We start from the raw sequence: 15,823 nt of genomic DNA, 5'->3' as shown, positions 1-15,823 counted from the left end.
TTTTAGAAAGAGAGAGAGAATACACACATTCAGAAAATCTTGAGTAGGCTAAAAACTGTGAAACCAGAAAATGTTCACTAAGTTTACTAGAATAACTTTCAAGAGAGATTTTACCTTAAAAGTGGTTGAAGAACCTCATGCGATGACTGATCCTCTCTCTTGTGGATGAAGATAGATAGTTTACCATCAACTGCTTCACCTTCTTCTCCAATATCGTCAGTCTTCAGGGCTCCTTTGGAACTGGCTCGAGACAGACTTGTGTCTGGCTCAGAAGAGCTGGGTGACAACAAGGTCTGGCAACCTGGTGAGAAGTTGATGACATCAGTGAAAAATACTAATCCCATGTATTATTTAGCAATGTTATGTTGTTTGTCAATGATGAGAGACAAACCTGGTACCACATAGTCTGCCAGCTTGGCGAGCAGCAAGGCAGCGATGCGCGAGGCAGGGTCATTAGCATCTTGTTGCTCTGTATCGAGCGTGTTCATAGAGAAGCTCCATGATGGTAGGGCCACGTTGCCACAGTCCTCCACGCTCATGAGAGGTAAGGCTGCTCGACAAAGCTGCAGGATGATGAGCACCAGCTTTGGGGAAGGTCTCTGGTCAAGCAGCAAAGACAAGAGTTTCGAAACACAGGCTGGTTGGCTCAGGATAGCTTTTCCTATGTGACTCCTGGAATGAAATGTAAAACCCATTTGTTGTATAAATACACTCAGGCATCGTATCAGTCTATAACTACAAAACACAACTTACCTAGAGAGGTCATTGAGAAGACTGAGCACATCTTGCAAGGCATCATTGCCAGCTGCTTGATTCCCACAGCACTCGGTAGCTCTGGCCAGATGATTGGTCAACAAACTGGACACCTGTCGAGCCAAACCGGAATGTACTCCATCTGTCGAGCCACCTATAAGATAGTAAAACAGAAAAAATATGTATTCTGCTTCTGAGACGACAATTCAAAAAGAACAAGATATTGCCATCATTACATAAACATTATACTCCTTTGTAACACTTTTTACCTTCCACTTTCTCCCACTCAATGCAGCGGTTCGCAAGCACCTGAAAAGCCGCCCAGGCCATGGTGGCTACCTTCTGCTTTTTGGTCTGCTTCTCATTTGAGCTGCACTCTCTCTGACCACTCAAGCTACATAAGCTATCCATGAGCTGAACCAACCCACTCCGAACTAGGCACTGCTCTTCACTCCTATGGAAAGACAAATAGGATGACTACGGTGACTAACCTGTGCCAAGGATATGAGGGGACAGTGGGCGAGATCATAAATCTTGCCTTGTGTAGGGTATTGTGCAAAGCAAGCCAATACTGTTGGCACAAGCAATGGGGTAGCGAGCGCAAAGAGACACGACAGACGTCATTGTCTCCCCAAAGGCCTCCTGCACCTGCTCAACCATTCCGCCACAGGTCAGCTCCTCAATCCTGTACACATTAAAGAGATTTAATAGACAGTGGAAACAGAACATTGCATGAGTGTTGTTTTTCTGTTGTAGCATCCTTTTACCTTGGGCCTCCTTGCAATACCATAGTAACAGGACCAACCAAGTGCGTGACCCCACCCACTCGGACCGCAGCAGTGAGCAGCTCTCTCATATGGACAAGCGCCTGTTTTCGTGTGCTCCCACGGCGCCATCGTGTCTGCGCAGCAGAAAGGAAACTGCTGCTTGATACCTAAAAAAAAATAATGGATGTTTGACAGTGATTGTTGGAATATTCCTGGAATTAAGTTGATTTTTATTTTTTTACCTTTAATTCAGTGTTTGTTTATTTTCTGAAAGTTTTTTATTTTATTTTACCCCCTACCACACCTTGTTATCACTGGTGTAGTAAAGTTAACTGTGTTTGAGATCTTTATTAATTGATCAATTGAGATCTTGCGGCTAAAAAAGTGACAGCAACATGGAAGAACAGGAAGCGTGGGGCGTTAATAGATACAACTCAGAGAAGCCATTCGTGGCCTAAGAAGTGTTTGATATTATCACTTCCAAGAATCGGCAAATATGTTTTGTCTTCTCAATCTGAAAACAACAAGCTTGCATCTAAGCTGAGAAAAGCATTTACAGCTAAGGTATTTTTTCAGGTTGTAATTAGCTAATTAGTCATTTCTTGTTAGTCAGCTCATGTTCGTAAAGCTATGATTCTTTTTCCTTCTCAATACAAGTGGGCTGTAAGTTAAAAAAAAAAAGAGAGAACATGTGATGGGTTTGTTCTAAGCTTTGCCAAAGTATTGAATATAATTGATGGTAAAAAAAAAATGCATTTAACCTCTGTACATTTCAGAGCCTGTACTGTTTTTACTTTTACTTAAGTAAAGAGGTTAAATCAGTATTTTTATCAGTCTTTTTTTTCCCCCTGAAAAGAAGATTGTACTTCTATTTTGATCTGGAGTGTGGGCACTCTTTCCACCTCTGGCCAATAGTCAGTCAGCTTAGTCACTAAGCCTTAGTGCATGCAATTCCAGTTATTATAAGAAACGGGAGATAATTGTTAACTAATAGACTTACAGCTTGATCAGGTGTAGTGCCGATAAATGCAAAGAGCTGACCCAGGAGAACGCTATATGTTGGCTTGTCTCCGCTGTCTTCAACCACCAGAGATTGCAGCAGTGTAAATGAGCTGCTACGATGACTGGTGGGGTGATGTCGCCTCCTTCAAAATAAAAGACCCCGCCCCCCGCAAAAGATGAACATTTATTTTTTGAGGCTTAATCCATCAAACAAAATCAAAAGGTACCTTTGCGCAGCATGTGTGAACTCCAGATCTTGGTTAGCAATCATCTCTAAATCAGAGGGTGCAGACATGCTGCGTAGGAAGACTGGCTGCTTCACAATGGAGATGGCAGTCTTGGCGTCTGATACAGACTTGGAAGCTAATAAAAAAAGATAAGAGAAAAGCAAAACACTGTCCAACACTGAAAGAATGAAACACAAAGAAATCCAGTTTCGATAGTTGAATTAGGATTCGACGTCTACCTTGGCCTGGTGTTCCAGCAGGTGTGGTGGTTAAGCTTCTGCAATGTGGCGCAATGGTAACATGTAGCAGTAGCTCTGTACGGTTCATCAGACTCTTCACAAGTGCTTTAGTTTTCGGAAGTGGGGTGCTGCTTTTCAGGTGCGTGGTGTTTACCTCGTGAAAGAACTTCTCCCTGTTGGCGCAGATATAAAAATGATGTTGGTGACAGACAATGTAATACTGTCATAAACTGCTGTTTTCAAACGTCTTGCCTCAATCCAAGGACAACATTTTCCAAGTCGTTATAATCAAGGGGAACATCTTTCAGGGAGCAAAGTAGTTCAAGTTCTTTGATCTTATTCTGACAAAAAAATTAGAGGGAAAAATTTAGTATCAAATTATAGTACTGTATGAAATGCATTGTCCGGCGGGATACCTCAAAGAAGTGGTAGTCATGAAAGAAAGGAGTGTTGTTATCCAGCTTTCCCTGCTGGGCCTCCTCTACCTCATTCTGCCACTTTTGCTCCAATTCTGCGACACTCTGCATCAAACATGTAAGATAGTGTAAAGACATGTAAAATAATTATACATTGTCTGCTTGGTCACCCTCTTTATCTCTAAAATAAAAATGCTTACCTGCAGTTGACGTTCCATCGCGTTGATTTTCTTAAAGGTCTCTGCCATGATCTGACAGACCAGGTCAAACTCCTCTGCGTGGTCTTCACGGTACTGGTAGTTGACAAGTGACTGCAGACCATCCACCAAGCTGAGATGCTTTATGACACATGACACTATAACCTCCTCCATGACATCTGGCCGGATCACCTCTCTTTCAGGATTGAAACAGTTGCTTGTGAAATGATTACATAATGACAAGATTACAATATAAACTAAAACATGTAGAAAGCATAATATTATAAAACAAAACACTGCATTGTTTGCATACGGTCCTTACTTAATGCTTGGACGAAACTGTGGGCGAGCTCTTCCAGACACCTCTCGCAACTTTCCCATGATGCCTGGAGGGAGGCGTATGCGTGGCAAGTCGAAGTGGGCGCCAGATGTAAAACCCGGAGGAGGAATGAGCACATCGGCAGGGTAGGTGAATTCACGGTCCTCCTCGATGGTTAGTGGCAGTGGTGAAGGACTTGGAGTAAGAGCAGGAGAGAGTGCGCCGTTTGCTTCCACCTGCCACTGACACCTGAGGAAAAAGAATTTATCGACATTTTGAGACAATCTTTCCTTAGAGATGTGGATGACAGCAAAACAAAAGGTGCTCAAATGTTATTTATCTTATGTTAAAATTCATGAAACGTACTCATTTGATAAAATTCAAGCGAAAATGTCAAAAGATCTGACTATTTGATGCATCACCTTTGCAGAAGCTTTGAGCACAGCAAATCATTGCAGGCGTCCTCCTCTCTTGTCACCTCAGGCCCATTGTATAGAATGCGCAGCATTGAGCAAGCGAGTACTGAGAGACCAAGTGCCAGGTCTGCCAGGAAAGGGAGGCCTCCTGAGACATCCTCAGATGACTCCTGAAAAGATGAAAAATATTTTACATGTAATGGGACGGTAGAAGCTCATCTGCAATGACTTGGGCTTTAATTGGAGCTGAAGGGTCACAGTTCAAATCCCGCTGCAGACAAATGTGAAAATATATGTTCTAGTAAGTGAGTGAGACATGCCAGTCTGCTTCCTGGCTGCTTCTTTCCTCACGTCTGGTTCTGTGCTTTGCGCAACACAAACATGTGAATTTGAATGAGAGTTACAATTTTCCTTTATAAAGATTATAATGAGTAGACCTTTTTATAATAAAATAAATATGAGACAGGACTACTAAATATAAGGATTCCAACAATATGCCAATGTTTTACCTGCGCTCTGACAGTGCAAGAAAAGCCCCACATGGCTTTATCAGGAGTGTTGTGCTCTCGTCCACTTCTCATTTCAAAAGAAAAGGTCACTGTGTCACCTTCAACCTAAACAGAGATAATAAATGCATGCAGTGAGACTAAGATTGCGGACAATTCACCATGCACGTTTTGCTCACAGCGTCTATTACCTTGACAAGATCTTTGGGCCATCCTGTCCCCAAAACACTGCGACTGCCATATCCCAGAGTGTTTCCTCCATATTCTGTTACTTTACGACTATTAGTGTTGGGACCGGCATAAATAACCAACTAAGCAGAAGAAAAATAAAGACTAGTTACAAACAGCAGGCAAAATATGAAAAGCGTGTTTCTGAAGATGTACTGCAATGAATCATTTTAACTGTGCTTTGTGTTAATAACTACCTTGTCATAGTCATATTGCGACGAACAGCGAGAATCAAAGCGAAGGTACAAACAGCGAGCCCCTGGAATGTGAACAGTCTCCTTGAATTTATAGTTGTCTCGCACAGGATGCACAGTCTCCACAGTTTTGCCAGCAGCCCAAGGGGCAGGGATCTTCAGTCCTGTCAGGAATCCAGGCTCCTCACGTTCATCAAGGATTCTAGTAAAGGACAGGGATTTTCTCAAATCCATCTTACTTAACAGCTGACACATTTAGTAAAAACAGCCATTTGTCCACGCAGCAATGTTATTATAGAACATACTTGTCATCAGCAACAGAGGTCTTCATCCCTTGCCCAACACAGCCACCCAAAAGTGACTCGTCTGAGAAAAGTGGAGACTGAGTCTTTAGTAACAGAGCAGTCTGGGAAGAAAACAAAAAGGAGAAAATATTTGTCATTTCACGACAGATTTTTTTTTCTTTTTTTTAATACAATACAAATATTGACTAACCTGACTGGTGTATAAAACCAACTGCACTAACTGAGGCATGAGCGCATCAGCTAGCGTTAGGGTCTGCAGGTTAGGGTGCATCAGAGTGGTCAGCAACACGGGCAATAAGTGCCCCAGCATGGTGGCCTTTGTTACTTGCTCCAGACCTTTCAACCTTTGGAGTAACAAGGGCAAAGTATGTAAGTACTACAGTATTATAGCATTGTCCTAGTTGACTTCTTATCAGCGTTCGTGTAAAAAAAAAAAAAAAAAAAAAAAGTGTATTTTGATTATGTGAGTTCACATGCCATGGAAGCAACGTTAAAGGCACATTTATGCCATTTAATGGAATCCTTGAAATGGAGGATAGATTTGGAAGTTTAAAAAAAAAAAAAAAAAACTCACCTGGTTTCCTTGTCAGGGATCTCACTGTTAATGAGCGCTGTTGTCACCTGCTGAAGCGTCTCCAGTGCTTCATCACATCCCACCAGGATCTTGGTTGCTAAGGAGAGAATGCTGCCTTGAAGCTCCTGAGGACACCACAGAGAAAAGGCCCACACTTCGGTAACTCTGCTTCCAAGATATTGTATCCAATATTTTATCGCTTTACTGAGATCTCTCCAGTTTAAACAAACACTCAATCACATAACCAGAGTTGAATAAGAGTATGTTGTTAGCACTTGTATTATCAACCACAATTTGAAAATACAACTCAGCATCCAAAACTGGTAAGAGCGTTCCATTAGACGAGGAAGGGGAATTTAAAGGGGATGTTTACCTGTACCTTCATTGTTTCCCCTTGTAGGGAGCTGTCACTGTCGTCACTATCATCTGGACGGATAAGAATGGTGTTACTGAGAAGGTGGTTCTGAACAGCCATGAGGTAGCGCAGACAAGGGGAAACCACCTACGGGGAGGGAGTGACATCTCAGACTGGTATCAGCACAGAGAAGCAAAACTTCCTTGAACAGACTGTAATGAGCATACTGGCACTGTGGAAAGGAGCTTCTGGAAGTCATCTCGAGCGACTGTTTGACATTTGGTAATGAGAAGGCAGGATTCCCGAACCACGGTTTTGAGTATACACTGCAGAAGGTCATCACTCAGCCTGTTGAAAATAGCTTTCTTTAGGCTCTTAAGCATGATGAACTATTTTTCGATCTATGTTTAGATATGTCACAATAAAACTTGAATAGATTCCACACCACACACTAAAAATGGTGGTACCATATGGATGCTCACCTATAGTGGTCATCTTCTTCACTTCCAAACCTATTTTTCTGCAGTTGGTCGGCCATATTGGTGAGGATGACATCCCGAAGCTGAGACAGCCCACTGTTCCTTTCACCTGAGAATCAAATCAACTAATTGTTTACTTAGAAAGGACACTGGCATTCTGGCTCATTTAAATCATCTTATTTAAGCACCTTCACTTAGAACAAGTTTCAGCAATTTATTGAGTTCAGGCTCCCCCTGATACAAAGTATTCAGGCCTGAGCTGCAGAGAAACAGAAATGGTGAAAACCAAATAGATATTTTTCCATTTATTATGGCTTACATTATATTTAAAATAAAATCATATTTACCTGATGGCCAGGCAAACCTCTCTCTGAATCTCAGCCCCTATTTGATCCACTGGAGCCATTAGTAGCTGCCACAAGAGCAGGCCTGCCCTACGCACGCTTTCCCTGTTCTGCTCCGACTGCGGATTGAAGAACCTAAATACGACCTGGAGAAAACAAACCAGGTGCAAAAGATCATTTCAAAACAAATCAAATGAAGACAGTGACTAAAACATCTTGGTGAAAGTCACAGAAAACAAACCTGGAAGACTACCAAAACACAGCGGATGATGCTGGTATCTCCGCTGACCATTGCCTTCTCCATTATGTCACAGATACTGCTGAAGTGACTGGCCTCGATAGGATGTTGTTTGCCCAGTAGGGCACCCAGGGGCAGGCTGGTACTGCTAGTTGCTAGCAGGTTAAGCTGGTGGACACACATGGCACCTACATGATGAAGGAGCTGGTTGATCACCTCGCTCGTGTGCACCATTTCTTCTGCAAAAAAAGGGGGTAAAACATTTTTTAAAAAAAAAACAATAATGAAAGAAAAGTTGAGATTTGTGATTTACTACAGCATGCAACACGGATAGCGTGGCTTTAAGTGCTATAGTCCAACCTTTGGGTTCTTTTATGACATGGCTCACACCCAACCTGTGGCACACATGATGAAAGGCCTGATTGCCCGGGTTACACCACTGATCAATGTAATCGCTTGAGCAAGTCCAGATCAAGTTGTTCCGTGCATCATAACAAGCTCCTAAAAGGCCACACAATCACATGGCACTTAGTTCTTTTTCCATTCCAACACTCATTGGGGACAGCAATAACACTCACCCAGTCCTGCCACCTGAGCTCCTCTGCCGAGGGAACTGCCAGGAGCATCAATGAGGTCAGCGCGGCTGCTGAATTGGCCGTCAGCAAGGTTGAAGACTAAACTAGAGGTTAATACTGAAATAACAAGCGGACACTTTAGGGGAAAGCACTTGCCGTAGTAAAAATAAAAGTATTAGTGACAAAAACAGTGCGAATGTGCTCCTACTTTTCAGCGAGGACAGACTGCTGGCACCTCCAAACAGTGAGCGTGTCGCAGAACTCCCAGACACACCAGGAGGTGGGACTAGCATCACTAAGTATGTTCCACACACATACATTGGGGTCTTCCTCAGAGTCTTCAAGGGGAGTCCACAGCTTGTGTTGACAGCTATAGTGAGGAGGAGAGATATGATGCAAATAACAATAAATATAATATATATGTTGCATGTTGAGATGATTGATTACCAGACTGCTCCTCTTTGACAGTGTTTGTGATGGTAGAGCCTGTGAGAGCAGCCAACGTGGCAGAATGTGAGGCCCGGAAGCGAGACATTCGACTCAAAAGAAGCTCATTCAAGCACTTGGAAGACTCGCCTTCTTTGCGAGTCAGAATAACTCTCTCCTGCAAGATGTGTGCAATACACAGCCCTGTCTGGGTCTGTATCGTGAGCAAAAGCGGAGAACCCCTCAAATTACAAACAAATCTAGTAATACAGTTAAAATCGTACCGAGAAATGACTCACGGAAAGGTGAAAGACATCCATGAAGACGGAGTGGCCCTTCTGTGTCTTCTCGTTGAGACTGGCCGGGGACCATACCCAGTATAGGTAGGTTCCATCTGAGCAGAGATGCAGCGTAGTCATGCTGCTACCCACTGGAAAGTGATGGGCTGGCATGGGGACAATCTGACAAACCTAAAAACAGCAGTGTGATTAAATCCTTCATTTTACCGGGTTTCATGTTGGTCGATTTGATGGAGAATTACCTGTAACGTGAAGGGGTCAATAACCTGGCACAGCTGATGAGGCTTGGCATCAAAGGCAGAAGGGCGATGGAGAAGGCGAGCGCTGCTGTACACCACCCAACCAGAATCCAACTCCTCATTTCGACAGTAAACAAAACCCCTGGACAAACACATGCAGAGCTTTCATTTATGCACTTTGTGCAAGTGTGTTGACAGCTCACTTTCATTACCTGCCACGAACTCATTCCACACCAGCCCATTGCTGGTTAGGCTTTTTTTTTTTTTTTTAAATATATTTTTGAAAGGATAAAATAACGAAAACAGAAACCTTAATATGATACGACTACAAACCCACAAAATATTCCATTCATCAAGGTATTGGGACACCTGGCTATTACCAAAGAAACAGAAAAATGCCTGTTTTAGCTCATCTAGCACGCGATAGGGTTTCCGTCACTATTCAACGAAACACAGTGCTCCAAGATGATGAACTGACAGAAGGAACTAACACAAGTTGATTCCAAGCAGGACTCATTAAATGACAGAGGTTTGTTTAACATCGAATGAGCTCATTTCAAAATCCACTGAAAATATCAATGTAAATTGAATCCAACTACATTGTGCAAAATAAAGCAAGTGCAACAGTGCCTTGGTGACCCATCAACTAATCAATTAAAGCTATTCAGACAGGACATGCCTCCACGCAGCCAGATATCTATTTAGAAACATACAGGAAAGAATGCAGACATTATTGGGATGACTGAGATGACAGATATATTCAGCATCTCACTCTTTTCTTAGGATGCTGTAGAATAAAGGCAAGTGTTGTATTACCTCAGGGTTCCGTGTAAGCCAGAGCCGAGTTTACTGAGTCCTCTCCCAGAGGAGTTAGTGGTGTACAGATAGAGCCCGTCTGTGGCCAGACAGCGACCCAGGTCGGTGTCTGTGAGAAAGGGGACGAAAAGAATTACAAGGTGGGAAAACAACAGGTCTTGAAAAGGAGGATCAATATGAGAGAATTAAGATGCTTGCTGATAGTTGCTCTAGACTGATTTGACAGCGATACTGCCAGCAGAGAGGAGAGTAAAGAATTGATCATCTATTGTTAGCTTTGCAAAGTACCGTTAATGCAAAATTGTTGCTATGGATATACAGTACACCCCTGATCAGCTTCTACTGCTCTGCAAAGTCATCTTATTGATTTCTTTGAGTCATCACTGCCTTGTCTGTATTTCACCCTTAAAACCCTGCTGAATATATATTCCTTGAGTTACACCATAACACTCAATGCCTGTCCTTAGCAGTGTTAAATTGTTACGTATTGGGTTAAGACAGTTGAACACATTGTTAAAAAAATAAAATAAAATACATATTGTCATAAAAACCATTTAATTTAATCAGGTCTAAACCTTTATTCTCAGCTCCTCCAGCAGAGTTATCAGGTGTAGGTAACATATCCTCAAAACCCCACGACACGGTGTGTTTCCCACCGAGCAGGCATGATGAAGAGCCCGGGCCTCCTTCCAACAGCAAAAGCCTGAAACCAGAATAAAGGTTACTTCCATAGAGGGGGAAAGTCATTTACACAGTTGATTATGTGGTGAATCAACATCAAGGCATCACCTGTAGAGGACATCTGACACTGGGAGTTGGCCAAGATCTGATTGTTTCTGAAGGAGATGCACTGTGTGGATGAAGGTCTTTAGAGATCCTCTGGGGGAAATAAAAGGTTTGGCAGATTATCCCCCAAAAGAATAACAAGAGCAGCCAAAAAAAGAACACCACTCATAATTTAATGTTGATTAAGTGACATTTGCCTTGCTTGACTACAACGTGATGACATCATGACAAGCAAGCATGACAACTGTTGATCTTTTTTCTGCGTTGCTTCACCTTCCGAATGGTAGATTTAGCAATAGGCCTGGATGCTTTGAGACAACAAAGAGCTGCCGGTTCAATAAAGGCGCAACAAAAAAAGAGGAGAGTGTTCTGGTTTTGACAAGTCAAGATCAGTTGTCACCAGCAGAAGCTGAAGCAGTGTTCCGACTGACGCACAAAAACGCCAACGTGACAGTCGGTGATATAAAACGCCTTGTACCAAACTGATTAGTTTTACGGTTAACACCATGCAGGCCCACAAGTCCTCATACTGTAACTGTCAGGCTCGGGCTCAATGATATAAGACACAAGATTTTCCGATTTTGGTTAAAAAGGCGTACTCAGACTATATGGGCGGGGATAAACTGCAACCACAACATCCAAAGCACACCTCTGTGAGTATTCCTGCATAATTGTTACAAGGACAGACAAACTGCATCAAATTCAGACAAAAAATGTGAACCTCGATTTGTTAGAAATAGGTTTCAGAGTATCAGCAAAGGTTGGGCAAATATTATCCTTGAAAATTATACAACAGGTAAGAATGTTTGCACATGGTTTAGTCGAATTACAACTGTTGGCCTATCAGATGTTAAATCGGATTGCGTTTCTGCAAGTAGCGTAAGCAACAGACCTATTGGCTATGAAATACAGTGGATATAAAAAGGTCTACACACCTATGTTTTTTGCGATATGAATAAATGGCACCGAGGGAAATTATTTCAAAACCTTTTACACCGTTAATGTAGCCTATAACTTCCAGCACCATAAAACATACTGATGACTGGAAATATTTGAGGGTGTGACAGCAAAAAGAAAAAAAAAAAACATGTTTAGCAGTGTGTGCCTTTGGGCTCACCGAGCACAAGCAAGTGCAACCAGGGCAGCAGCAGCATTTTCTCGATGTCTGGGCGTGCGAAGAATCTGCATTTGAGTGGCCTTTTGCGTTTGGACGGACTCCTGCGCACCATCTTCCAACCAGGAGCAGAGCAGCCCCTCCAGGCCGTTCAGGCAGTCGGCAGGCTCTTTGCTGAGGCTGAGCGGCTGGCAGTCCCGGAGACAGGACAGCAGCACCTCGGCGGTGACGCTACAGAGCGCCGGGTCACTGCGGGTCTGTGACTGTAGAAGGGGGAAGACCAGCAGCAGGCCCACACGGGAGGTAAAGGGAGCCTGCTCGGGTTGCTGGAGCAGACCTTGTCTTTTGAGCAAGGCCAAGGTCTCCTCATCAGCACCCCCAGTCCCTTCTCGCTCCTGTTGTTCCTCCAGGGCCAGCTGCCGCTGCGCCCCCCACAGGCCACGCAGAGCATTGAGTCGGTATTCCAGCAGGCGGGCGTAGGCATTACTCTGATTCCCACAGACTGCGCGTAGACGCTCGGCCAGCTCCGCAGGGTTCTTCGTCTCAAATGTCAGAATCTGGAATGGAGGACAATGGTGGAAAATGACAGTGTAAACTATTTCACCCAAAAGTGGAACAAACAAGAGGATACATCTTGTAAAGCTGGGTTTAATGCAAAAGAACCAAGAGGACATTCCAACAAGAGAAAAGCACAATCATGTCTGTAGTTCTTTGCTCTTGGAAATAGTAGTCTTGACACAGCATGGTGAAATAATGTGCTTCATGTGCACTTAAGCATTTCAGCTATCGATTAGAATGTGAGGCCTATGAACAAAGGACAAGGGGAAAAAACTATTATAGCATTCAGCAGGCACAATTTGTATTGATTACATTTCACTAACTCTACTAATGTTACGGTAAAAGTCTTTACTGGAGTCTGGGACCTTTGTGCCTTGTTCTAAAAATTACTGCTGCTGCTAGACGTTAACATCACAACAAAATCCCAAAATTTATGAATGTCGTAAACTGAGAGCATATAAGGTCAGAAATAGGGAACAACGTATAAAAACAAAGAAAAGGGACCTGTTAAGCAAGACTGTCAGTTTTGCTGTCACGAAGGATACTCTTGGTTGAACTTTATTAAGAAAGGGATCTTCTGTGTCCGTCTCCCATCATGAAGAGATACGGCAAATTATGTCATATCATTGGCTTAAATATCATATAGATATTAGGGAATATGTTTATTAAGTGTTACTTTGCAGACAGTTTGAAGTAGCATGATTATGATGCTTGATATCACTAAGGCCGAACTGAAATTTAATGCTCAATCAAAACTCTATTTACTGTAATATTAAACAATTCTGTTCATCCGCCCAGCAACCAGCATATTTTGCCCGACTCTGATGTCTGACAACGAGATTCATCTTCACCTCTTCATTGAAATGTCTGGATCTCAGTAGACATGTCAGCACAAAATCAACAAGGCTGTTCAATTATTAACATTAGGTCGTCAAAAACAGCAACCCAATCTCAATGCCTTTAGATTGGACAATAATTTGTAAAAATAATAGCCAACAGTATAGAGTTGTGAAAAAAAAATGTAACAAATTACCCCAGCAATATATACTTTGCCGTCCACATTTACAAGGGCATCATCTATCATTTTCAAGATAACATTCTGGTGGCCCACGCTTCCCTCTGCACAACAGGTGCATGCTTGGCTGCACAGGATCTACACCTCCTTTAACTCTTTTTAATTCATATATTCGTCTTTCAGATAGATTATGCAAAAAATGCTGACTCATTTTTGGGTGTTGCAATTCATGGCAGATTCAGAAATTGCTTAGTGCCTTATCCTGACAAATGAATGAAAACTAACAGAATGAGACTGCTCTTTGGCCTGATGTAGCCTGAAGTCTAAGTCATTTCACAAAGGCAAAGCTATTGTTGTCAGTCAGTGTTGTATGGACCAAAATACAATGCACAGTTAAGTATGATGACACCAGCCGAGCATTATGTAGTACTGTGCTGAAGTCTACAATATGAATGTACAACTGATTTCTTAAAGTCTATGAATACTAATAACAGCTTATGAAAATAAAATGGAAATTGCTTTGTGATTTCCATTAAGTGCCAATATCCTGTCCCTTCAAAATAATTGCCTGAGCATTTTCTTTACCTGGATTGGGACAAGAAAATAAGCACAAATATTACCTTAACCTTACTTTGCTTAATAGCATCTTTAAAAATCTATGAAAGTTCGCATCATATTCAGTCATGAGTAATTCTGCTACAAAGTTCTTTTTAAAAAGAAGCGAATACACAACCAATATGTATCATAGACGCAAACCTAAAACAAAGTCACTAACAAAGCAAATTGGCTGCTTATACAAATTCAGACCATAATGATTGTACAGAATACATTATGTAAATATAAATATGAAATATGAACCGTTGCTTCCAATACTTTTATTCTGAAAGAAACTACCGGAAACACGCGACCAACAAGCACCTTGACAGGGGGTCGATAACAAGCAGGGCAGGGAAAGTTGCAAACGTTTGCGCTATCGTTGTCATCAAGGGTGTGTTGCTGCAAAGCACATTCTACATAGACGCTAATGCAAAGCCCACCGCGGTCATAGATGCATGTCCCCTTCATAAACACGTTCAAAAGACAAACGCGCCATGGGCGTGTGACTCGACACTCGACTCACCTCCTGCTCGGTGTCCCCCTGCTCCGACACACCAATTTCACTGGGGAGTTCGGCCAAATCTGTGACCCGAATGAGCCCATCGTGGAGAAAAATGGTTTCCTCTTTCACCGAAAGCCATTGGGATGAGTCCACCGCCCCGGAACCCATCGCTCTCTCCCCCGACAGTGATGCCAAAGGAGTCGAACATTAAAAATTCAGTGCCGGAATGACAGAAAACGCCCTGGCTTCGGCTGTTGTACAAAAACAAAATGTGGGCAAGCCTGTCTGCCGGTTTGACGACGGTGTTTGGCAGAACGCGCCGTGCGAGGCTGCAAGCTAGCGGACCGCAGCCACACGGTGAAAAGAGAGCGATGACAGGTCCTGCTCACAACGCATGTCTGCCTGCGCCTTTCCCGTCCGTCCGTGCAAACAGTGACTGCTGCTATTGCTAGCCGTCTGCCTCGGCTAGCAAAAAGCGGAGCTAGCTTACCGTGCGGCGTAGACTCGTTAACGTTTCCGAGCAGAGTGGGCGTGACACTCGCACTAAACACGTTCGATCGCCAAGCCTTTACAACGTCAATCGGCTCGGGACAAATACTGTATCTGTCATCGGTAATTTTTGTAAGAAAAATTACACCTCAACCATCTTCGTGTATGGCACTACCACTGTCTGGGTGGCTGAAGACGTTAATGAGAATCCCAGTAGTGTTGGCTCGTGAGTGAACGATTCGTTCAAAATAACGAATCTATTCAGTGAACGAGAGTGAACAAATTACTTCCTAAAGTCCATCCGTCCATTTTGTGTACCGCTTAGTCCCCACGGGGGTCGCGGGTGTGCGGGAGCCTATCCCAGCGTCATCGGGCAGTAGGCGGGGGACACCCTGAACCGGTTGCCAGCCAATCGCAGGGCACACAGAGACAAACAACCATTCGCACTCGCACTCACACCTAGGGACAATTTGGAGTGCTCATTCAGCCTACCAAGCATGTTTTTGGGATGTGGGAGGAAAACGGAGTGCCCGGAGAAAACCCACGCGGGCCCGGGGAGAACATGCAAACTCCACACACGGAGGGCCGGAGGTGGAATCGAACCCGCACCCTCCTAACTGTGAGGCGGACGTGCTACCCAGTGTGCCAATAATAATAATAATAATAATTATAATAATAATAATAATTATTATTATTATTATTATATTCAGGATTCATTGAAGGATTCATTTGAACGAATCTTTTGAGTGAACTGATTCTAAAGATTCAGTTCACCTAAAAGAACTGGAATGCAAATCACTAGTGGCAACTAGTGTTGGCTCGTGAGTGAACGATTCGTTCAAAATAAC

The 15,823-nt window shown here is 43.1% G+C and overlaps 1 protein-coding gene across 3 annotated transcripts in view; it reads right to left on the bottom strand.

The window, feature by feature from the left end:
* LOC133153937 (probable E3 ubiquitin-protein ligase HECTD4) overlaps positions 1–15,185 on the bottom strand; it is a 29,415-nt gene extending 14,230 nt beyond the window's left edge. The window contains exons 1-38 of one of the 3 annotated variants that reach the window (XM_061278258.1): positions 14,508–15,185; positions 11,818–12,371; positions 10,704–10,793; positions 10,490–10,617; positions 9,915–10,023; positions 9,102–9,240; positions 8,860–9,030; positions 8,711–8,774; positions 8,582–8,620; positions 8,343–8,504; positions 8,138–8,251; positions 7,920–8,060; positions 7,563–7,798; positions 7,325–7,467; positions 7,166–7,236; positions 6,981–7,086; positions 6,726–6,846; positions 6,517–6,645; positions 6,144–6,268; positions 5,760–5,913; positions 5,570–5,670; positions 5,268–5,466; positions 5,034–5,153; positions 4,846–4,950; positions 4,343–4,506; positions 3,924–4,169; positions 3,605–3,797; positions 3,405–3,509; positions 3,241–3,329; positions 2,989–3,161; positions 2,750–2,885; positions 2,521–2,665; positions 1,521–1,687; positions 1,292–1,438; positions 1,023–1,207; positions 754–907; positions 392–672; positions 115–301 (exon numbers count right to left, since the gene is read on the bottom strand). In XM_061278258.1, coding sequence (XP_061134242.1) covers positions 115–301; positions 392–672; positions 754–907; positions 1,023–1,207; positions 1,292–1,438; positions 1,521–1,687; positions 2,521–2,665; positions 2,750–2,885; positions 2,989–3,161; positions 3,241–3,329; positions 3,405–3,509; positions 3,605–3,797; positions 3,924–4,169; positions 4,343–4,506; positions 4,846–4,950; positions 5,034–5,153; positions 5,268–5,466; positions 5,570–5,670; positions 5,760–5,913; positions 6,144–6,268; positions 6,517–6,645; positions 6,726–6,846; positions 6,981–7,086; positions 7,166–7,236; positions 7,325–7,467; positions 7,563–7,798; positions 7,920–8,060; positions 8,138–8,251; positions 8,343–8,504; positions 8,582–8,620; positions 8,711–8,774; positions 8,860–9,030; positions 9,102–9,240; positions 9,915–10,023; positions 10,490–10,617; positions 10,704–10,793; positions 11,818–12,371; positions 14,508–14,654 — 5,840 coding nt within the window. In that variant the 5' untranslated portion in view covers positions 14,655–15,185. Of the gene's footprint in view, positions 1–114; positions 302–391; positions 673–753; positions 908–1,022; positions 1,208–1,291; positions 1,439–1,520; positions 1,688–2,520; positions 2,666–2,749; positions 2,886–2,988; positions 3,162–3,240; positions 3,330–3,404; positions 3,510–3,604; positions 3,798–3,923; positions 4,170–4,342; positions 4,507–4,845; positions 4,951–5,033; positions 5,154–5,267; positions 5,467–5,569; positions 5,671–5,759; positions 5,914–6,143; positions 6,269–6,516; positions 6,646–6,725; positions 6,847–6,980; positions 7,087–7,165; positions 7,237–7,324; positions 7,468–7,562; positions 7,799–7,919; positions 8,061–8,137; positions 8,252–8,342; positions 8,505–8,581; positions 8,775–8,859; positions 9,031–9,101; positions 9,241–9,914; positions 10,024–10,489; positions 10,618–10,703; positions 10,794–11,817; positions 12,372–14,507 lie in introns of all 3 variants that reach the window. The other 2 variants (XM_061278256.1, XM_061278257.1) reach the window with 2 other exon arrangements.
* Positions 15,186–15,823: the final 638 nt, after the last annotated feature.

Source organism: Syngnathus typhle, linkage group LG5 (assembly GCF_033458585.1).
Source record: "Syngnathus typhle isolate RoL2023-S1 ecotype Sweden linkage group LG5, RoL_Styp_1.0, whole genome shotgun sequence".
NCBI classification, from domain to species: Eukaryota; Metazoa; Chordata; class Actinopteri; order Syngnathiformes; family Syngnathidae; genus Syngnathus; species Syngnathus typhle.
The sequence above is the reverse complement of the archived record's forward strand: the minus strand, read 5'-3'. Positions and strand labels throughout refer to the sequence as shown.